The following is a 24,103-nucleotide window of genomic DNA, read 5'->3' on the forward strand; positions in this document are numbered from 1 at the left end:
CGGCACACTTGACCATCTCCCACGGCACACTAGTGTGCCGCGGCACACTGGTTGAAAAACACTGATCTAGACCCCACAAGACAAGAACTTTTTCTTCAAGGATTTGTGATCTTTCCATAGATTACATGAAATCCTCTCCTTTATCCACCTTTGTCATGGTAGGGATAACACGTCAATGGTCATCTTGACCCCATAGGATAGCACAAGGGTTAATGCAGTAATTGAATGAAAGATCATCTTAAAGGTGAGTTTGTCTGTCTGGAACACATTATGTCTTAATGCTGTTTTTTTTTTGGCCTGAGCTTTTTTTTTTAATTTTTCTTCAAGAGCATCATATTTTGAAAACATAGATACCACATTTTGACAATTTGATTTGCCAAATTTGACATTTTTTTACCATCTAAAAGAGGATTTTGATTTTGGATCTCACTGGCCCACCAGCTTTCCTTCCAGACTAAGCAGCATGTTTTGGAATTTATTTCAATAGGTGAAACTTTGGTCCAGTTTCAATTAGGGAGATTTACCTTATCTTCAGGTATACTGGGTTGCTGATTTTTCTCTCCACGTCACTTATCAATTACTCCTCACTATGAGCCAATATCTAAAGTCCGCACTTTATTCACAGTCAATTACAATCAGATTCCTGCCTTTAAATTCATTGACGTTTGTTTATGTGCATTCCAGACATTTTGCTGGCTCGCCTTCAACCCGTTCTTCTCCTGGCTCTTTGATTCGAAGCGGTCTGGCCTTAACCGCCATCAGCGTCTGACCTCAGGGGTCTCTTGACTTGGTTTGAGGTCATCACAAGCAAGCAACATGTCTCCAGCCCAGAGCCCAACCAACAAAGACGACTGACTGTTCATGCTAAATTCCTGTCTAAATCTGTCAATCAAGATCTCCCATTAATGAAATAACTACTGTTAACCACTTTTAGGATTTGTTTTCTTACTTATCTCATGTTTTTTAAAGGTAAATTGCGGGAAAAAAATTCATTTTATCAATACGTATTCCATTAGGTTTCACAGTGGCGCAACAGTTAGCGCTCTCACCGCACAGCGAGAATACCTTGGTTCAAATCGTAGCAGGGACCTTTCTGAGTGGAGTTTGCATGTTTTTCTCGTGCATGTGTGAGTTTTCTCCAGGCACTCCAGCTTCCTCCCACTGTCCAAAAACAGGATGCACAGGTTACTTGGTGTCTTTAAATTGCTTCCAGGTGTGCGTCCTTGCAACACACACTCACACACCTGTTCAGGACGGACCTTGACTTGGTCCAATAGTAGCTGGGTTGACTCCAGCCACCCCATGACAGTGTAAGGGCATAATGTGGGTTCTCAAGATGGATGGATTTTTAATTATCCTGAAAGTGGTTATTGTGCAAAAAATACAAAATACTTTTTCTGTTTTATTCCATATAAAATAGAATAAAAGTGAATTCAGAAACAGGTTCTAAAGAGTTATAACAAGGTTTATTACAACTTTTTAAATTTAAAACAGAACTTTTACGTTACAAGAACATTTGAAACACAGAGTCACATCCCGTTTTCAGCAGTTAAGCCAGGGTAAAACAAATCACCAAAGCTTTGAATGAATCAAGTTGGAATAACTTGTCTTATTTTCTAAAATGAGACTATAAATAAACAAATTCTCGCAGAGAATTGTTATCTCATGCAGATAGCACATAACAGTAAAACCTTAAAAATCACATAAGAAAACAATGCCTTAGCTGTTTGTAAAACTACACAGTAGTAAGCCAGTAGAGACTAGGAGAAAAAGGCCGACTTCAAGACATGAAATTTTGCTTCATCTTTTGAGTGACAGCTCCAAACTGTTAGAGCTGTTTTTATCATGTTTCTCTAATGTACATGATGTGATTCCAGTTCACATCTGAGTGTTTTCTTTTTACATGAAAACCTACAGAGGCAGAGAGAAATGCATCCTAAAGAGACATCCGTTTTCAGCTTTTAAGACTATTTGTGATGCAAAGAGCTCAGCTACTGAATTCAAGTCCTATAAAATCAAAAAGGACCGCGCACATTGGATCCTTTATGTCATTTACAATGCCTTCTAAAGATGCCAGGAAGTTCATTTAAGGAAACAATGCATTATATGCTACAGCCACAGAAAACAAAATGCTTCTGCAAAGCTTTTATGTTCATGGGACTTTTTTTTCATGATGACAGAACAGCAATCAACTCAAGCTAATCAGCATTAAAAAACTGTAATAGAAAAAAAAAAACCTACATGAAACTGAGAGAAGCCAATGTCACAATTTCAGAGTAATGAAAAGAGTACTGCAATCCTACAATCACTGCTTCAGGAACAATCAAACGACACATGGAATGTCAATGAAGCAACACGCAACTAACCAGCTCACTTCCATGAGATTATTTTACAGGCGGAGACGAGCTCAAACATTCACAGCTGATCACGCTCCATGTCTTTAAGTCCGGCAATGCGGTTCAGCTTTTTTCATTCATGTACTAAAAAGCTGCCATGCCTGACCAAACTTAGACCTGGGGTCTCTCAGAAATGTGCAAAAAAAGAAAAAGCAAAGAACAAATTACATGTCGTTGCTTATCTTCGTTATAAAGATTTAGCTTACAAAAGTAATAACGAAGCAATTGAGTTGAAATGTGCCAAAACACACTTTGGTAAAGTTGTCAACAAATCAGTGATTTAAATAAAAACATATACATAAGATTAATAAATAAGTCACAGAAATACAAAAAGAGTTAAGAACAACGAGTTTTACATCTTACACCTAAAGTGCCTGTTCTTTTGTCTTCATTAATTCCAATAAACATTGCATCTTCAAAAGACTATCAAGTATAAAATGGACCAAACATAAAAGAAATCAATCAAGAACAAATGAAAAACTGTCTGAATTGTAGCTAAGAGAAGTTTTTTTTCCCTCCGTTGGTCAGCAGTGCTCCAGTGTGGACGCTCGGGCTTAGTTTTGTACAATCAGCTTCCTGAAGGCTGGGTCTGGGCAGCGCCCTGCTGTGGCTGCCCGTCCTCTGTGCTGTGGTTGGACGGAGCCGCGGAACAGGCGGCGCTCGGGGGGGCGGTGGAAGAGGCGCTGATCCCGTTGGAGGTGCTGACGGAGCTGTGCTGGATGGCCTCGTTCTGGGGGCTGCTGGGGACGGACATCTCTTCGCAGCTCTCTTCCCTGTCCGAGACTGTGAGGGCATTAAAAAAAAGAAAATGGAACGGTCACGCTGCGTGGATTTTGAACGTGCACTTCTTCGCGTTTTGATGAAGCACATACGCTCCAGCCGACTTGCGATAGACCCTAATCACATGTAAAACAGTTCTAAGCATAGGGTGTATGCAAACTGTTTCATTAATCCCCACATTGCTACTTTTGCTCCCCTTCCTTTAATTAATGCTCCAATGTCAATTTAAACCCACATCATAAGGGTGCATTACATTCTGGGGCATGTGGCTGGGTTTCCCTTCCCTAACTGCATTCTCATTTGTTTTTTGTTACCCTGCCAACTACTGCAGCGACAGATGATTACAGCACCTGATTTTAATGATGCTCACACTGGAGAGTAAGGAAGACTTGGAGTCGAAATGCCACCAGCTGTTAGGCGCTTGCTCGGAATTAATTGGATCCTGATGGAAAAAAAAAAGAGAGACTCTACTCTCATGCTCGGTTTCATACAGGAATAAGGAGCACAATGATAATTAATATTGCTAATGATATGAAGTCACTTGTTCAGGTCCTCTGTGTAGAATGAATGGAAAACCCGGGCGAAAGGGAACCTCTAAAAATGATAAAGTGCATTTTTCTTGCCGTGGAGCTCAAAGGCAGAAAGCATCTTGGTGGTTTTGTGTTCTAGTTCAAGAGAGCATTATGAGTTTTAACAACATGTAGCGATGAACGCCTGATGTACCGTAAATGCTCTGACTTCCTGCTTCCTTGAACAAGCTGATGGTTTATCTTTTTTTTTTTTCCCTCAGCTCTCACAGTTTCTAAAGTGGGGTTTTCTGTAAACAGATGGACGGCTAGCTGTGCCAAGAGAAACCATGTCCTGGCTTGTTTGTGGGGCAGTCTGGGTAATTTCCTTCCACCTGCCTTGCCTATGCTGAAGCAGGACGATGAAGGGTAGTACTGAGTCTGGAGAGCAGCACAGCCTTAGGGGATGTGTAAGTGAGGAAACATGGAGCTTGATGAGGTCTTTACATGAGTGGATTGGTCAGAGTTAAGTGAAGCACTTTACTAATTAGGAAACAGATTACTTCAGTAAGTCTGGTGCTCATGCCTGTGGGAGACTCTTTCATTTTGCTTTTATTTGAGCAAAATATGTGTAAAGACTACAGAGTAAGAAAATACAAACACAAACAGACAAACTTCTATTTAGATGTATAGTAGTAACAATAAATGTTGAGCTTAAATAGCTATGAAATATAAAAAGTACGATATTTTTCAGAATATAAGTCACATTTTTTGCATAGTCTGGCCAGGGGTGCGACTTATTCTAAGGGGCAACTTATATGTGCTTTTTAAGAAATACATTTTGGCTCACATGTTTTTTTTTTCATACGTGGCTCACCAAAGGGCGTATCTTCCGTACATTGTAAATGAGGTATACAGTCAGTGCTTCCATGTGGTGTTTAGGCTAAAAGCTTGATAGCAGCTCCTCCCACAGGCGAAGGGAGCGTCTAGTTAATGAACAGATTTTTGGACAAGCACTAAACATCGAATTTGACCTGCGTCGACAAAGAGGCAGCGGACACCAATTTTGCTGCTACAACTTGTACTCCAGAGTGGTAGAGAGTCCAACCCCTCTCTAAGGACTGAGTTTCAGAGCCCAGGCTATGTGTGGAGGTGAGCCCGACTATATCTAGACGGTATCTCTCAACCTCTCGCACCAGCTCAGGCTCCTTCCCTCCCAGAGAGGTGACATTCCATGTCCCAAAAGCCAGGTTCCATGATCGGGGTCTGGGCCGCCGAGGCACCCGCCCTCGACTGCCACCCAAACCACATTGCACCGGCCCCTTTTGAGGTCTCCTACGGGTGGTGGGCCCATGGGAGAGTGGTCCCACGTCGCTCCTTCGGGCTGTGCCCGACCGGGACCCGTGGGAAGAGCCCCGGCCACCAGGCGCTCGCCTCCGAGCCCCGACCCTGGGCCTGGCTCCAGAGTGGGGCCCCGGTGACGCCAATCCGGGCGACGTAATCGGGTCCTCGTTGTTTCTTTTCATCAGGGGTTTCTGAACCGCTCTTTGTCTGGCTCGTCACCCAGGACCTGTCTGCCATGGGAGACCCTACCAGGGGCTTAAGCCCCAGACAGCTTAGCTCCTGGGATCACCCGAGCTCTCAAACTCCCCCACCACGTTAAGGTGGCGGTTCCTACCAATCACACCCCTCCAGGTGCCACTGTCAATGCCCACGTGGGCAATGACAGTGGCACCTGGAGGGGTGTGATTGGTAGGAACGCCCCCCCTGATCTGAACCCGAGTGGTGTTTTGTTATTGGACTTCTGTGCTCGTCATAGTTTGTCCATAACGAACACCATGTTCGAGCACAAGGGTGTCCATCAGTACACCTGGCATCAGGACGCCCTAGGCAGGAGGTCGATGATCGACTTTGTAGTTGTTTCAGGTGACCTTCGGCCCTGTGTCTTGGACACTCGGGTGAAGAGAGGGGCGGAGCTGTCCACCGATCACTACCTGGTGGTGAGTTGGATTCGCTGGCGGGGAAGGAGGCCGGAAAGACTTGGAAGACCCAAACGTACTGTGAGGGTCTGCTGGGAACGTCTGGCTGAGCTCTCCGTCAGGGAAGTCTTTAACTCCCACATCCGGGAGAACTTCAAACAGGTACCGGGGGAGGTTGGGGACATTGAGTCCGAGTGGACCATGTTTTCCACCTCCATTGTCTCTGCTGCTGCTCGGAGCTGTGGTCGCAAGGTCTCTGGTGCCTGTCGCGGCGGTAACCCCAGAACCCGGTGGTGGACACCGGAAGTAAGGGATGCCGTCAAGCTGAAGAAGGAGTCCTACCAGGCCTGGCTGGCCTGCGGGACTCCAGAGGCAGCTGACAGGTACCGGCAGTCTAAGCGAGCTGCGGCCCGGACTGTTGCGGAGGCGAAAACTCGGTCCTGGGAGGAGTTCGGTGAGGCCATGGAGAAGGACTATCGGTTGGCCTCGAAGAAATTCTGGCAAACCATCCGACGACTCAGGAGGGGAAAGCAGTTCTCCACAGGCACCGTTTTCAGTGCAGGTGGGGAGCTGTTGACTTCGACTGGGGACATCGTCGGGCGGTGGAAGGAGTACTTCGAGGATCTCCTCAATCCCACTGACACGCCTTCTTTTGAAGAAGTGGAGAGTGAGGATTTTGGGGTGGGGCTGTCCATTACCCGGGCTGAAGTCACTGAGGTAGTCAATGAGCTCCTCGGTGGCAAGGCCCCGGGGGTGGATGAAGTCCGCCCTGAGCACCTCAAGTCTCTGGATGCTGTGGGAGTGTCTTGGCTGACACGTCTCTGCAGCATCGCGTGGCGGTCGGGAACCGTACCACTGGACTGGCAGACAGGGGTGGTGGTTCCCCTCTTTAAGAAGGGGGACCGGAGGGTGTGTTCCAACCATAGGGGAATTACACTCCTCAACCTCCCTGGGAAAGTCTATGCCAGGGTACTGGAGAGGAGAGTCCGTCCGATAGTCGAACCTCGGATTCAGGAACAACAGTGCGGTTTCCGTCCTGGTCGTGGAACAGTGGACCAGCTCTACACCCTATCTAGGGTGCTGGAGGGTTTGTGGGAGTTCGCCCATCCAGTCCATATGTGTTTTGTGGATTTGGAGAAGGCGTTCGACCGCGTCCCCCGTGGCATCCTGTGGGGGGTGCTCTGGGAGTATGGGGTCCGGGGAGCCTTACTGAGGGCTGTCCGGTCTCTGTATGACCGGAGTAGGAGCTTGGTCCGCATAGCCGGCAGTAAGTCAGACCTGTTCCCGGTCCACGTTGGACTCCGGCAGGGCTGCCCTCTATCACCGGTTCTGTTCATAGTTTTTATGGACAGAATTTCTAGGCGCAGCCAGGGGCCGGAAGGGATCTGGTTTGGGGACCACAGGATTTCCTCTCTGCTTTTTGCAGATGATGTTGTCCTGTTGGCTTCATCGAACCGGGACCTCCAGCGTGCATTGGGGCGGTTTGCGGCCGAGTGTGAAGCGGCTGGGATGAGGGTCAGCACCGCTAAATCTGAGGCCATGGTCCTTGACCGGAGAAAGGTAGTTTGCCATCTCTCGGTCGGTGGAGTGTCCTTGCCCCAGGTGGAGGAGTTTAAATATCTTGGGGTCTTGTTCACGAGTGAGGGAAAATCGGAGCGTGAGATTGACAGGCGGATCGGAGCAGCGTCCGTAGTTATGCGGTCGCTCTATCGGTCCGTCGTGGTGAAGAGAGAGCTGAGCCGAAAAGCAAAGCTCTCAATTTACCGGTCGATCTACGTTCCAGTACTCACCTATGGTCATGAGCTATGGGTCATGACCGAAAGAACGAGGTCCCGAATACAAGCGGCTGAAATGAGCTTCCTCCGCAGGGTGGCTGGGCGCTCCCTTAGAGATAGGGTGAGAAGCTCGGTCACCCGCGGAGAGCTCGGAGTAGAACCGCTTCTCCTCCACATCGAAAGGAGCCAGTTGAGGTGGCTCGGGCATCTAGTTCGGATGCCTCCTGGACGCCTCCCTGGAGAGGTGTTCCGGGCATGTCCCACTGGGCGGAGGCCCCGGGGAAGACCCAGGACACGCTGGAGAGACTACGTCTCTCGGCTGGCCTGGGAACGTCTCGGGGTCCCCCCAGAGGAGCTGGAGGAAGTGGCTGGGGTGGGGGAAGTCTGGGCATCTCTGCTCAGTCTGCTGCCCCCGCGACCCGGTCCCGGATAAGCGGAGGAAGATGGATGGATGGATGGAACTTGTACTCCGTAGCGACTTATAGTCCAAAAATATGGTAAACAATAAAGCTTAGTTGTTGTGTTTTTGCAACAAAAAAATAGCAGGCAATGTTGGAACTATCCAGCTGTACAGTTTGGAGCCAGACACAAGCTCGGACGAGGAAAACAAGACGTATATGGATCTAGTCGTCTACAAGTGGATGCAACAAATGGGGCGGAGCAGGAAGCTTATGGTCCACCCAACATATCTTCTATGTCACAAATACGCTCTTTTACAAAGTGCATTTTTGCGACTCCTCCTGATTCCCAACCATTTAAAAAAAAGAAATACTCAGAAATGCAATTTTAAGCTCAACTTTCTTAATATGTCCTCTATTATCAGAAAAATGAAAAAGGAACATGTTAAAAACAGTTTTCATTGGAGTGGGTCTTTGAGAGGAGAATGTTGGCAAAATTAAGAAAATTAAGATAGATAGATGTGACAGGAAATAACGAAAAAAAAGATACTTATAATTACAAAGGGTGGGTTTGTTTGTAGGTTGGTGTGTGGTTATATATATGTATATATATGTATATATGGCTAGATTGAGGCAGACACCAAGGGTTGCAATCCCACTCGTTTTCCGCCATACAAGTTCTAACTGGCTGGACACACCAGAATTAGGGTAATCAGCTGTGAGATGGGCAAAAATATTTCAGAACATGCAGACACACCGACCTATTGCCTACTGCTGGGCTAGATGGATGTTTGATACTATAAAGAGAAAAACATGACCGTCTTTTACCAAGCTTCACATTTGCAGTTTTATTTTTAAATATTTACACTTATATCCATCCATCCATCTTCTTCCCCTCATTCCGGAGTGGGAGAGTCAAAGGTAAGAGCTCACCCTTTCCGGCAAAAAACTTTAGATTTCAAATTAAAATGGTTCCAAATAAATTACACTTCAATGACTGAAACTGAGGGGATCACAGGAGTTTTCTTTTTCAATAGGTAAATAAAATGCACAAAATGTCTTCTTTCAAACGCTTAAGAACAGGACACACCTTTTGATTGAATATAGAAAAAAGCACAAACATGTTTAGCTCTAAAGCTTGCTATAAATATTTGTACCAAATGATACAAAGCTCTGGCACCAGCACTCCCATAATGCACATGGTCAATAACATGTGCGTAATGAACGGCACAGCCCCTCGACTAGCCCACAATGAGAATGTTGTGTTGTGAAGCTTGCTGCTTTAATTGAGTCATTTGTGTGGCGATCATTGTCAATACAAAACCACCGAGGTGCTGTAGTGATGCTGGATTGGCTCATCTGCGAGCAACGATGAGTTATGAACACAAAATCATAACGACGGAGCCCCACTCTGAGGGGAAACGAAGAAAAATAGCTGATGTAGTTCTAAATGAGACCGCAGGATGACACGGAGCACAGCAGGCTGACAGGAAGAATTGAAATGACGAACCTGCAACTCGCAAAACCTTCACAAGAGGATCAGAGCAAGCAGAAGCCACTCAAAGTATCAGGTTTGTTCTTCTTCCATCATATGAAAATACAATAAAATTATTGGTCTGAGACACATAAACATAGCTTCATAGATTTGTTTTTTAGGGGTATAACATAAGTGTGCCACATTTATCCACACTTCTATTGGAAATGGAACCGAGGATGCCTTCTATTGTTTTTCAGACTTCCACAATAAGTAAGGTTATAGGATATAAAAAAATAAAAGGGGGTGAAAATATTAAAAATGTATTTTTTATTACATAAATTTTTATACATAAACATGTTCTAACCAAGTAAACCATAGAGCAGAAAATTGAACACTCAGATATAGAAACTGAAAAGTTCATTTACATATACAAACTTCATCTCTGTGCATGCTTGACCGTTTCTGGCTTTGGCTTAAACTACGTTCACATCGGCCTAAGCAACAAACGTTCAAGTGGCCACTTACAATGAAAAATCTACGTAAATGCACGTTTCAGTTTTCTCCCTTCAAAACTCTTACATTCAAGCAAGTTTCTACGCACATTTTCAGGATCTAAGTAAAAAATGTGCAGCCATTGAGCCTGTGTTGCAAGTTGAAGTAGGTCAACCAATCAGGGAATTGGCTTTGGTAATGATGCATCGATGACACCATTTAAATTCATGGAAGTGCCACCCATTTGAGAATTGATCGTGAAGATTAGCAAGATTTGCAGTGCTTCGACATTTCGTACCAAGCCTCTTTAAACTGTAGGTGGCAGACATGTGCTAGTAAACAGTAGAAAAAGAAGAAGTAGCCCATCCCTGCTTGTCCAGTGTGAACACCATGGGCTGAACCGCTTCTAGAACCCCCATTTAGTGCATTCTTGGCGTGCATCACATGCCAGGAAATAAAAGAAGCAACCAAATTTCCCCAAAGGCCTGATAATGTTTGAGAAAATAGATGGTAAAATGGAAACAAGAAGATGGAGAAAAGGTCATTTTTGATACCAAAGCCGAATCTAGCTCATCGTTTACGTCCACTTTCTATGAAAGTCTTTGAACACATTTAAAAATGCAATAAATAAGGTCTCAAACACTGACACATCAGAAGTTTGGCAAAGTTTCTTAAAACAAATATGAGCGCAGAAAAAGAAATAGCTCCTTTCTGCATGGTCATAAGTAAACATGTCCCCTAGTTGGAGCTCATTTTAGGCACGGATCACTAGGAGCCTCAGGCTGAGAATAATGGAGCATTACTCACTGTGATAGCCAGACTTCTTTTGCATGGCAGTTACAGGGCAATCTTTATGAGCCAGAAGAAGCTGCTTCAGCTGAGCCACCTCGTTTCTCAGCAGGGTCACTTCATTCTAGAGGCGAGACGAGAGACACAACAGCACTCAACCGAACAGGTTACGCTAGAGCAGAGCCTTTGTCAAACAAACAAAACATTCAGACATGTCAGGTACAGATGGACAAATTATAAAAACAAGATCAATTTTGAGAAGAAAAAAAAACTCAAGCTTGGATGTTTTTAGACAGAATTTTTTTATTATTTTTTTTTTAAAGATTTATACGTACATTATAAAATAGAAATCTATGAAACTTTTTTTTTAATCTTTAAAAATAACATTGGACTTTGAATAGTACTCTGGAGCAGTCTTATTTTGAAGGAACACCAAAAGGGGAAACTAAGATGTAGAGCTCATTTTACTGCAATACACAGTTTACCCCACAAGATGGCACTGCTTCCCTCATACGAAGAGGAGGCATTGTGTTTGTTTGTTTTTGGAAAGGTCTTGCTTTTGTATGTTTTTTTAGGTTGAAAATTTGTACTATCTACAGCACTTAGTGCTACATATGTATAAAATGCTTTATAAATAAAGTTTTGATTTGATAAATTAAAGCAGATGTTAAACAGTCAAAAACAAAATCCACTGCGCGTTCAGTTAATGTATGGTTGATCTGAATAGACCCACGCACAAAACAAACAACTTTCACGTCAGTTTATGGCTTCTTTACAGTAACAGATACATTTTTATAGTAAATCCTATACATAACAGGAGCAGATGAGGAAATTCTGAAGCCCCTTTTTGTACAGTAAACGTAGAAAGACAATAATTTCTTGAAGATCAAGCATAAAGGATTGTTCATATGCCTTTTTTTCTGAAAAAACAATGACAGACTTTTACCAGCGCACGACCCGCACATTTATCAGAAACGAGCTGTTGGGAGAGTCACGACTCCGTAGATGCAGTTGAGATTTACACTCCTGTGTCATTACAGCTCCCAAGAGGGCTGAGGATTTCTGCATGTCGTAAAAAACCGCCACATTACGCTGAAGGTGACTTTAACTGGATTTGGAGCAGCCAGGGGCTCGCGGAACACCCAATGGCAGATTTAAGCTTCTCCTCCTCTCCTTTAAAGGACTACAGGCGGCTTAATCTATTAGTCTAAAAGCAGGCAATTTATTTGATTCCATTTGTTTAGCTTTGCTGGCGCTGGCAGGCCCGAGCTATTGTAAGACAGATTTAAGCGCAGCTGGAAGAGGCGTATGTACCACAGGTATTAACTTTGCTTTCACCATGACTGCTGCCATTTACAGCCAATATAAACACTTGTAAAGATGTTCTCCTAATTTGCTTCTGGAAAGTTATGATAAAGATTAACATTTGCCCAAAAGGTGGCATCAGCAGCTTAACTTCGGCCCTGCCAAATACGTTTTAAACCCGATTACATAACTCTGCGACAACAGAAAAAAAAAAGGACTTCAGCCTGGAGCAAAACGGACTGTGGAGAGTTAAAACTTGTTTCTAACTTGATGGTAATTGAGCAAATGGGCCTTGGTGATGCTGGAAGCCCTGTGAGCCGCCTGGTCTGACACCTCATTAAAAAAGCCAGTTAAGGATGATGTTAGAATAATTGTGCATCATTAGAGGCAGTTTCGCTGATCTGCTGGGCCATGTCAGCATGGGGTTTTTATAAAAACAGCGCTGCTGATTAATGCCTTCATGTAAGAGGAGCCTTTCTTCTTCTTCACCACATCTTGTTCTCTTCTTAAAAAGTTAACAACAAAACCCAATCTATTGTTGTTCGCAATTATTTAGCGGACCTTCCTTTTATTATTATTTTGTATTTACTCTTTAATGGGAAATGGCAGATAAAAAAGGCAGCCCACCGATGAACGGTGATGGGAAGTTGATGGGGAATCCAATATTAACGCAAATGCATCTGTGCACAGCTGTGCATCCTCTCCTTCACCCCATCCAACCTGTTCTACTTTCATTGAAAAAATAAGGTGGTGCGCATGTAAACATCACATCTCACTTAACTGTCTGGAATACGGATGAGCGGCAGCCCCGACTCCCACTCATCAACAGAGACAGCGGATACATGAACTGTTTCGAACTTGTCAGCATCGGATCCTAATTGCTCGTTGCAAATTGAAGGTTCAAAAAGACACCTTTCCCTGGGAGAGTTTTTGAGGCCACTCGGTAAACTGCTGAGACAGAAGCGGCGACACGCTTGTGTGCGGCTGACATCTGGAGGATACATCTTTATTGACAGGGACACATCGATGTACAGGGCTCATACAATGCTGCTGTCACATGGCAGCTCTGCTTAATCGCCTTTAATGACTTCATCACTGGAGAGGGAAAAGCCAGCGCACACACCAACATCCCCTCATGATGAATAGGGAGACGAGCTGGCGCACACGCAAAAGCAAGAAGAGGTAAACACACAGGTTGTTTGATGCGGTGACTCAGAAGAGGATGTTGAGATTACCTGTAGTTGTCCATTCATGGAGCTGAGGTCTTCAGCTTTCTTCTCCAAAGACTGGACCCAGACTTTCCTCTTCTGCCTGCAGCGAGAAGCTGCAGCTCTGTTGCGCTCCAGGAACTTACGGCGCTTCTCGTCTGGGTCCTCGGATGTGGTCCTGCGCCGCCGGCCTCCTGTGGTTGGAGGGTTTTGTGCAGGGGGAGCTGGAGAGGCCTGTCGAGAAAACAAGAACAGGGACAGTAGGATAAATGCAGACATACTGCAGGTCAAATAGAACTGAGGTGTTTAATAAAACTAAACTATTATGGCTCTTAACGCAGATTTGTAGTTGGTGTACGTAATAATTAGAAATCGAAAAAATTATTAAAAAAAACAAAGTTTGAAGTCGTAAAGAAATGGTTAAAAGATAGACAAAACTATTTTATAAAACATCAACCAAAACTATGTTTCAGTAATCTATAACTCCCATATATTCAATACAAACCTGAATTTTCCTGAAACGGATAAAAGCATGATTTAGCACAGAATTGTATGCTTACGGGTGTCTCTGTGGTGGAGGTGGCTGGCTGCTGAAGGGAATGTGTGGACAGTTCCTCCGTTTTAGGCGGGTGAGGAGCCGGAGTCAGGACGGCGGCTGCGGCGGGAGGTGGGGTCAGACCAGGGGAAGCAGGTGCAGTGTGGGTCACTGCACTACTTTGGATTTCCCCGTTGTCTCCGTTGGTTACCTGAGGAAGCTGCTGGCTTAGTGTGGCTTTCAGCGTCTGGAAAAAGGAATTCCACAAGAAATCAGATGGAGAGAAAAAACTAACTGTAGTTTAAAGAATATTTGAGGCTGATGGACTTGAGGCTGATGATTCTCCCACCTCAGTCCCACCCCAATCATACACCCACATCAATACATGGGATTGACATTCATTAATTCTGATCAGGTTAACTCCAACCGAACCAGTTTTTTAATTGTCTCGACCAGCAGTTGAGAAAACCGATCAGAGCTGAATGCACTTTGTAGGACAGATTTTACTGCTACAATAGGGCGTTATGAATCTTTGAACACACAAGGAATACATTTGTGTAAACTCCTTTTGGGTATAAGGCTAAACTTCATTTATATTGAGAACAAAATACAAACCAGTAGTTTTCTAACCATAAAGTCAATCTAACAGTAATTCAGACCTCAACCAGAAGCCTGGACATTTGTCCTGCTAAAACACAACCAGTCATATGTTCCAACAGGGCTTCTGGTAGAGATTAGGACAATAATGGTATTGACATTGAAAAATAAAAAAATCTACATGTTAAAGCATTTCTGCACATCTCAAACCAGATATTATGAGCACTAACAAGTTAATATCACATCTCCTTAAAGACCCACTCAGCTTTTGTAATATTTTTCTGATGATGGAGGCCATGTATGAAGAAAATTAAGCTTTAAACTGCATTATTGTTATTTCTTTATTCAAATTTGTGAATCAGGAAAAGAAGAAAATGCTGCCTGAAAAAGATCCTTTTTGTGGCGTAGAGAACATGCTGGGTGTGCCACATGCCCCCCGCTCCGCTTCACAATAAGGAGGGGAAGTGAGGGTGGGGTTGCTCCACACCAGCGGCCCCCTCAACAACTCAAGAGGCAAATTTCTAAAAAACTACTGCCGCTCTGCAGAAAATGACACAGGTTTTTTTTCATTTTGGCCACATTTAGGCATAATCATATTTAAAAGGCCATCATTTACAAAAGATCAAAAGATGATTGAAGTGGGACTATATTAGAGTGGAAATAAAACGAGCCCTAATAATTCCAGTAAATAAAGATGAATTTCAAAAGTGCAATAAACAGTTCCAAGAGTAATCTCCAGCTCCAAAAACTTATGAAGGCAATTATGCATCAATGTCGCTTCTGTGTTTCAGTTAGGCAACAGAGGAGAGGCATCACTACTGACTGACTGCTTCTGTGAGTGTTCATCACACCTTGCTAAAAAGAAAAAAAGAAAAGAAAAAAACACTCCGCTGGCTCATTTATATACAAAATGTAACACCATCAAGCTTCAAACCCAAATTAAAGACAAGACTTGGAGAGAATCTGCAGTTTTTAGGAATGTTTCCATTTTCCAGTTTCAATTTTAGATGTTGTATTTGTTCTGTAGCAGAGAGCTAAACTATTAAAAAAGGTTTTTTGATCTCTTCTACCAAAAATAAAAGCCCACAAAAAGGGATGACGCTTATGGGAATTACTCCTCTACAGACCTGTGTCCTCAATTCTCAGGTCGATTCCTTCAACATCAAACTCAGAGCAAACAAGGTGAAAGTGAATGAGCCTTTCCAAGCAATAACAAAGTGAGAGGGAATACATTTACATGAGAAAACAGAGGACCGCATTATTCTAACAGCTACCTTTGCCAGACCAATCTATCTACCAAATTAGTTTATCGTGCAATACCCTTCCAGAAGCTCTCTGGCAGAAACAAGATATTATTCTCCTGGAATGGCCCATAGAAAGAGGGAACAGCTAGTCAGATTCATATTTCATCTCTGCCATGGAAACCTCATCAGTGTAATAACCCTCCATCTCATGGGTGTTATTCAACCATCTGCTACTATATTACTTATCTTTATTTTGCAACTAATTAACAGCATAATCTTCTAAATTCAGCAAGTTAATTATCATTATTGTGGCTTTTGCAGCATCATCAGTCCTTGTAAAGTGCCGTCTAAACCCCCCCCCCCCCCCCCATGAGAGCGAAGTGGGGGGGGGGGGGCAGGACGGTTGAGCTGGGGCTCTGTTTTCTTGATGCGGGCTCATTAGGTGTTTGCTGATGAGCTGCGTGGCGCCGCGAGAAAGAGGTGGGACACAGGTCAGGCAGGATTTTGCTGAACAAAAGGTTCCATGCAGGGTGAGGCTGACTTAATGTGCTTTGCTGAGCGTGTGCCAGGATGCCCCCCCCCCCCCCAGCCATCCCAGTCCCCCTGCCATCACCTAACCCTGGGCGTTGGCCCCGGTGATGGCGTGCTGAGCTCAGCACCGTCTCTGTGTTTGTCACGATCGTCTTCCCTCCTTAACATTTCGAATCAATTCTTCCCTCTCGGCACAAATTGTGCCGTCTAGCTGTTCATTTCCACAGACAGAACACGCTGTGAACACTTACACTTTCTGTGATTTCATTTTCTCACATCAAGCCCCCTAACATCTCCACTTTTAGTGGGAAGTGGCACAACCTCTAGAGGGGCTATCAAAATAAAAGTCTGTATTTTTTTCCCTTCCAACATCCATTTACAATGTAGATGTTTATAAATGTCTCATTTATATCTTCATAAGTTTAGAAGTTTCACTTTTTCTTCGTTTATTAATTTTTTAACTTGTGTTGTCCAACAGCTGAACAAACAGATGAGAGCTGAAGGCCTCTTGTGCTGGACAGATTTTACTTTTACAACATGGGTTTATGAATCTTCTAACACATCAGGAGTATATTTGAATTAATCCCTTTTGTAATTAATACTAAACTTTATTCATATTTATTACATGTGTAAAAGTTTTCTGTTGGACCGGACGGAAAAAAAGGAGGCCACTTTTTTTCCATTTATAAATAATGTTATTAGCTCTAAGTTATTTACACTTGCCTTTTTCTATGGAATTGGTTCATTTTAAGTAATTAAAACAGACAATAAAAGTAAAACAGACAAACAAAAGAACAATATTTACATAAATACATCACTCTAGGATAATATGTTGTGCAAGTCTTTTCTTTCCATTTAAATTATAACAACCAAGAGCCTCATATAAAATATTTCCCCCCGAAAAAAATCGTATTTTTGTCACTGGGAGTTTAAGAGAATGTAATAAAATACATTTCAGCTGAAAAAGTGGTTAAACTGACTGTAGCTTTAAAACTAGTTTATACAAGTGTCATTTCTATCTATAAAGAAGACATATTTGTGCATCTCTGTGGCCATCTTTATCTTCTGCACATGATAATGTCATTTGACTGGTAAAAATAAAACACACACCATCATTTTTCTTAGATTTGTGACAAGCTAGGCAGCACTTTGTGTTTCATCTTTAGCTTTTTTTCGACCTGAATAACAAAACCAGCATCAGAAAACCTGAATGCTTCAACTCAATAGACCAGAAGGGAAGTTGACAAATGAAAGGGCTAATTAAAATCTTAATGGAGAGAAAAGGCTAACTGTGTTATTGTTCCCTCATTGTTGGGCCCACTGATCATTCTGGTTGTTATCTTCCTCAAATGGGAAATAACAGCCACAGCATGGAAATGCTATTGGCTCTAAATTAAAGAAGACATAATAAGTACCAGCTTTGCTTCTGTTTGGGCGGGCGGCGGCTGCGGCGAGGGAGGTCCAGGGATTCCAGGGACGGCAGGCACGACGGTGACGGGTCTGACAAGCTGACGGCGCAGACACACACGCACACACAAACACACACAGATCACCAATGAGAAAATGAGTCTTTGGCAGCATAACGCCGGGGCCCCGCCACAGAAAACAAATGTGCCCACAGTCGTGGCCGTCTCTCAGACCCCCCCCCCCCCATATCTCAGCCTCATTAGGTCGGATGGGCAGTTATTTTGCGGAGGCAGCGCCACATGGAGATGCCGTGTGCACGCTAATGAACCTCTGCCTGCTTGAGTGAGAGCATATGGACAGGGAAGCTGAGAGGCCAGACTCAGGCCTCAATTCAAAACCACTGACAATAAGGAGGAGAGGGGGGGCAAATGATGGAGTGAAAGGCCCACCGGTGGCTTATGTTTTCCATGTACTTCTGCCCTCTTTAACTTGTCAGGAGGCTTTCCCTATCCCTGCAGACTGGGAAGATGGAGGGTTTTCCCTGCTGTGCTCCTATCAGGAGATAATCATGCGGTGCTCACTGTTCCACACAGACGACCAGAACCGCAGCGAGCAATAAGACAAGCTTCCACATGGGAGAGTTCACAACGACTACACGTTCATTTAAATACATTCTCTTTTATGAGACACTTTCACCGATTTCGACTAGATTATACTCAAGATCAGGCAGTTTTCCTAAGCATCTGTTTTTATTGAATCAGGATGAGCATTTTAAAAAGAAAGCTGGTCTTAAAAGCAACTCCATGCATTTCAAGTTCTACTCACCTAAAGCCCCAATATAAGACTCCCTTCATCCAAATACACCAGAGGTCTAAGCTTTTCTTTATGGATTCTAAATAGTTTAGGAGCTAAAATATATTAAGCTTTAAATCAGATTTAAGCTTTCTCTGTCTTCTTCTTTTTGCCTCACAGTCAACATTTGGGAAAACTACAACTCTTACTGGAAAATTAAAAGCAGCATCAATGTTAGAGCATCTGTGACATCTATGACATGCAGACACGGGATCATTGATCATATGACAATGCAAAATTCGCCCAGCAGAGGGCACTGTAAGCTAGAGCATCACAGAACACACACTTCTTGTTAAAAGACAATTAACCATCAGTAGCTACAGTCTGGCTCAGGAAAAACTGATTTTCACAGTAAGGTCAAAGTCAAAAGAGCCACATGAGGGAAGAAAAGACCATTTAGATCAGGGCTGTGCACACTTTTTTGTACTTAAATACTCAGACTTATTATGAAAAGCAGACGTTGAATTGAATCTGGCATTTATTTCTAGATTTATTTAGATGAATATGATGACAAAGTGATAAAAAGTTCCTTGGACATTTTCCCAAAACAGCTTGTTGAATTGGACCCGTGTGTTGTCATATCAACGGCGCTTCATTGCACACTGTGCCAGGGACGTTCCACATGTGTTCTGTTTGAGGTTCTTGTCTGATCTCGGGTCAGTCGGGAGAAAAAAAAGGCGCATTAGCAGCTACATCCACGATTAGGAGGTTAGGAGGAAAAAAACTCCATCTGCTAGTGAAGCGTGGCGTTAGTATATCAGAGGATGTTTACTTGGCCATTCTGCATGTCAATCAAGTGATGTATTTAAGCACAGGGGTGATGACTGGCTGACAGTGTTTAAAAAAAAAAAGGCTATTTATTTTTGATGGCCCAAAATCTAAACACACTTACTTTGGAATTAACCGTCAATCGACATATTGGGCACCTTTGATTTCAATCTTTAAAGCTGCATAAAACGTTTCAAACTGCTGACTTCTCTGATCCTGAAGCAAGGCAGCAGCTCAAGATTTGGTAGAAGTTTGGTTCGGGACTGACACTGGGGCAAAACCCAGCTCGACACTGAAAAACTTCTATCTACTGACGCGTTTGACAGAGTATGTTTTCAGTGCAATCAAAATCTCTGAATGAGAAGCTTGGTCAACACTCACAGGGATTGTAGTTGGAATATGAACACTGGAGCTGGTAATAGAGGCAGGTATAGCAACTGGCATGGTCTGACCATTAGGCAACTGTAAGAGCACAGGGAAGGTGCCAGACATCGGTCTAAGAAAACAAAGATAAAAAGAGAAGAACAAGTCACCAACAAATCTGTATTAAACACACAAATAGCAAAAATGTTAAAAACAGATGTCATATTCAAACAGACGATGGGATATGAAAATGAAGACAAAGCACTGTTACCAAAAAAACATTAAAGAGAAGCATTCCATCAGACCATAATTAAAAGAATATTCCTCACAGGTATATGGGAAATGATAACTAGCATCACAATTATCCTCAAATAATCTTCCAAACTTTTTTCTTCTTTTTTTTTAATACAGCCCCTAATTGTTCCTTTGTTTCTGCAAGGCCATCTTTAAACCATCACAATACAATTCTTCAGACCTATTCAAAAATGAATGAAGAGTTAACAACCAGATTTTTTCTCAGAACCTGTGTCCTTTGGTCATATTACAAACGTGGGCTCTGAAAATCAGCTTATGTGTACAAAAATGTGGGTTGTTTACACACTTTGCACATCATACAGGCGCTTCATTAGCTTTAGCTTGATATGGATGCTCTGGTAAATTCACTGCAGAAATGTCATATAAACATCAGAAAGAAAGAAAAATCTTTAGTTCAAGTACTTACTTTGAACAACAAATAAACCAAAGAGAAAATCTGATCTTTAACAAGATCAGTGCCTCCTGCATGTTACATTCATCTTTGTTTCATATTTTTGGAGCATAGAACGATTCTTAACTTAAGTAAAGACCTACAAATGAGCAGTAACATTGAACGTTTCCTAACATCAATGTGAGACAACAAAATACGTACTAAACATTTTTTTTTAAGTTAAATTTAACAAAAATTCACCAATAAATGTGTAATGCTGGGCTATTCCTTTATGGAAAGTGACATTTAGCACCAAAGCATTTGTATTAATTATAGATTACTGCTAATAATATAAGCATTTACTGTTTTTGAGATTAACTTGGTTTTAAATTGTACTCATCCGAAACAACAAACAGAAAAGATTTAAACTCCTTAAGCTTTTGCTCTAAAAATGAGTTTCATTCAATCATCTATTCCTTGGAATTATTAATAACGTCTGTTTTTCTTTATTTTCTACAGGTTGTTTTCTGATCGCTTTGCAAGTTACAAGAAAGTAGAGCTGCACGATATGAGGAAAACTCGCGATTTGCCTTATTAGTGATCAACATTGCGATATAATCTGCGATACATGAACAAATAGCAAAAAAACTAAATACATCATTTTGATTTCACTGCAACAGTTTAATTTAAATAAGAGTGAATATAACTTAAATTAAACTCCAAATGAGCCTCATCTACATCAGAGGGCGAGCATCTCACATAGAAGAGTTCCATCCGTTTGGTCAAATGCATAAAGGGAAACATTTCAATGTTAAATACTCTAAGCTGCCATGAGATTGTTTTAACACATTTAGGGTTAACATTTATTGCCATTTTCACCGACTTTTGCGATATGCATATATCACAGCTTGACAATGCGATAACGATAAATTTGCGACTTATTGTGCAGACCTACAAGAAAGTAAATCTACGCTACAGGATTCCAAATGTTGACTTATGCTGGTGTGTTAGAAGTAAAATAGTAGCCTAAAAATAAATCTATATTTTTGAACAGTACATAATGTGAGTAGCTTTTTAAAGATGTCGCTAAAATTGGAAGAATTCACAGTTGATTTGGCGTTTACAACAAAATGAAAGACTTACACCAGAGTGCAGATTGATTAAAAAAATAAACATAAAATACAAGCACATGCCTCACAAAATGCACAAAACTACACAAAAATGATTAAAAAAAACTAAAAACTAAGATTTGTTTTAAAAATGGACGCATTCCGTTACTTACACTATGGGTCTATTAGTGGATGGAACCTGGGTAATAACAGAGCTAGATGTTGGCGATGGGAGAGCTGGCTGTATTACAACATTAGCGTCCGTGGTTGCTAGAAGTACATTGGGAACTTGGAGGGATGCAGGATGGACTATAGTGGATGTTGGCAGTGAGGCAGGCTGCAAAGTTAAGTCCTGAAAACATCATACAAGACCTTAGCTGCAGAAATGTTTAGTGAACACCAGCTTAGTTAGTTACAAGAACTTTTTGCAAATATTTTTTTGGTTGGTTTTAGGATTTCCAAATCAAAATTAAGAGCAGTGTTTGAATAAAAAAAAAAAAGAGAGTGGGGTTTGAAAATAAAAAACAAATAAATCGAAGAATTCAAGCAGGTGAAAGAAGAAGTACAATTTCTATAGTAAATGAATGATTACAGAAACAGGAGGATTCTTAATTATTCATGTTTAATAGCACTCCTAAAACCCATTAGAGAGCTAACTAAACAGAAAAAAATCTACCTTGTCATCGTTTGTGGTGGACTCAGGATGAGGAAGGGGGCTGTTCCGATGTGCATCTACAGCTGCGGGTTCCTCAGTTTTGTTGCGTATGACTGGTGTAGCAAGAGGTGACAAATCCAGAGGTAGCTTTGGGAAGGTTAAAAGAAAAAGAAAAAAAGCAGATATAAACTCTGGACTTCAGAGATCATCCTAAGAGAAGATTTGACAGAAGTTACAGAACAAACTCAACCTTCTTCAAGTCATCTTCAGCTGCTTTTTTGAAGTCATGGTCAAAAGGACTGGCAAGTTCGTTGAAAAGCCCGACTTCCTCGCAGTTTTTCAAAAAGCGAGTGGGTGTCGGCGTTTGATCTGTAATAGAGAAAAGAAAAGATAAAAGAAGAAAAAAATCACACTTAAGGAGGCAAAAACACACAAACATCTATAGACATAAAACTTAAGAAGGACTCACCAGCAATTATGATATTGTCGGTCCTCGCTGGGCCAAACTTTAGTGTCATCTCGTGTTTGTGTCTGTGGACAGCCAAGTGGTCTTCATTTGTAAATCTCTGAGCAAGGTAAAAAGGAAATAAATGAATAAAAAAACAACTTTATTCTGCATATCCTTTGAGAGACAACAATGACTCACAATGTTAAATATGTTAAAATACTAACAATTTCAAAAAGTAAACGGTGCATTGCTAAAATCCAAAGAAATCAAACCCTAAATAAACATAAACATAGGCTTAATGTGTGTTTTTATGTTTATTGTGACTGTGCGCGTACATTTACCACAATAATTACATATTTTTACCCTTTAGCCAACTTTACTTTGGCACTAGAAATTAAACAGTTGATGTGACTTCAAAAAAGAGATGCTTTTTATTATTTGACCCTTTTGTGAATCCTCAAATTGGATGCAGACTCAGGCTTTTATTAACTCCAGTGATTCTGTTTTTAAGTGGATTTATCTGTACCACAAATAATCACAAATCCTTCAAACAGTAACTTCAGCTTTTAAAATGTCTGATAAGAATGCACAAACTACGTTTTTTAGTTGAATTATTCGATATTATCAGCAAAGATAGCAAATGTATGTAAAATGTACACATTGAGTACCCAAATATTTGGTTACCATATTTGATGCATATATATATATATATATATATATATATATATATATATTAAAGTTAGTCTCTGGAGAAATACAACTACCGTATCTCAAAACATGTAATATTATAATACCTTCAACGTTTTTAAATAATCTAGAATGTAAAGATGTAAGCTCAACAACTCCACCATATAAATTTACAACACATTGGAATTGGTTTTTTTCCTTCTATTTTTCAAAAAATAAAAATAACTGAATCACTAACTAAAAAGAAATAAAAACTATGAAGAACTATGTCAGCTTACCTGTCCACATCCTGGAGCAGTACACTGGAAGGGTTTGTCATCACTCATATTAAGAAATTCTTGCTATATTTTTGTCCTACAATAAATGAATAAAAACAACATATTTCATCTCAATTAACTTAATTTCCATTTAAAACAGAAATAAATTCAACAGCCACAGAAAAGACAACCACGTAATCGTGGCTGATCAAAAGGAGGGTTAGAGGGTTAATTTTTAGATAATAGTAGAAATGACTCGAGACTCGAGTGGGACTGTTAAGGGCAAATCTAGTGAAAGGACAAATAAGATTTTGGACAAAGCCAGTGAGGAGGTGGGGTTGCTCTGTCTGTGCTTATTTATTAGCTCGGTGATGCAGTGCAGGGTCGTTCGGTGTGTGGTCGTTCGGATTGTGTATTTTTCAACACGAACAAAGAAATTATGCATGTTTTTTGTTGGAAAAAAAAGTTTCACGTTTAATTCCGACTAAAGTCATCACACAACAAAAGCTACATTATGATCCGATCCTCCGCTCCAGCCTGAGCTGAGATAACGCACAGCCGTCGCCATGTTAGAACCAACAAATCACTAAACAGATAACCTTTTGGTATTTAATTTGAGGGGGATTAATTTCACTTGGAAGAAAATAACACCGATTTCAGATAAAGGGTGCCCTTTTTTGCATTTGTAATAAAACTCGCTTTCAATTTGAGTTGTTACTTACCCCTTTAGCCACAAACGTTGTTTTCCCAAACCCCAAAGTATCGCGAGAAAACAATTTCTTCTTCCGTAAACGTCACACTAACCCAAACGCCGTAAACATACTAATGGACACTAATAAACCCATTTACCCATAAATTTA

General features: G+C 41.7%; 1 protein-coding gene across 5 annotated transcripts; it reads right to left on the bottom strand.

Moving 5' to 3' along the window:
- Positions 1–1,444: 1,444 nt before the first annotated feature.
- Positions 1,445–24,057, bottom strand: atf2 (activating transcription factor 2). Of its 5 annotated transcripts, XR_002872454.2 has the most exons (13): positions 23,966–24,057; positions 23,265–23,340; positions 22,321–22,417; positions 22,102–22,220; positions 21,873–21,998; positions 21,370–21,548; positions 19,421–19,535; positions 17,428–17,520; positions 13,666–13,887; positions 13,133–13,339; positions 10,611–10,716; positions 3,527–3,618; positions 3,045–3,179 (listed from the first exon to the last, which is right to left on the bottom strand). XR_002872454.2 is itself a non-coding variant. In XM_023950608.2 (12 exons), exons 2-12 carry the CDS (start codon positions 23,303–23,305, stop codon positions 2,965–2,967), a joined length of 1,485 nt encoding a protein of 494 aa, XP_023806376.1. In that variant the 5' UTR covers positions 23,306–23,340; positions 23,966–24,057; the 3' UTR covers positions 1,445–2,964. The 5 variants fall into 5 exon arrangements, 3 of the variants coding, with proteins under 3 accessions (XP_023806376.1, XP_023806374.1, XP_023806377.1); XR_013652635.1 differs by lacking the exon at positions 3,527–3,618 and having other exon boundaries at positions 1,445–3,179; positions 10,611–13,052; XM_023950608.2 differs by lacking the exon at positions 3,527–3,618 and having other exon boundaries at positions 1,445–3,179; positions 22,321–22,382.
- Positions 24,058–24,103: the final 46 nt, after the last annotated feature.

This window comes from Oryzias latipes, chromosome 21, assembly GCF_053564925.1.
Source record: "Oryzias latipes strain Hd-rR chromosome 21, Olatipes_Hd-rR_3.1".
NCBI lineage: Eukaryota > Metazoa > Chordata > Actinopteri > Beloniformes > Adrianichthyidae > Oryzias > Oryzias latipes.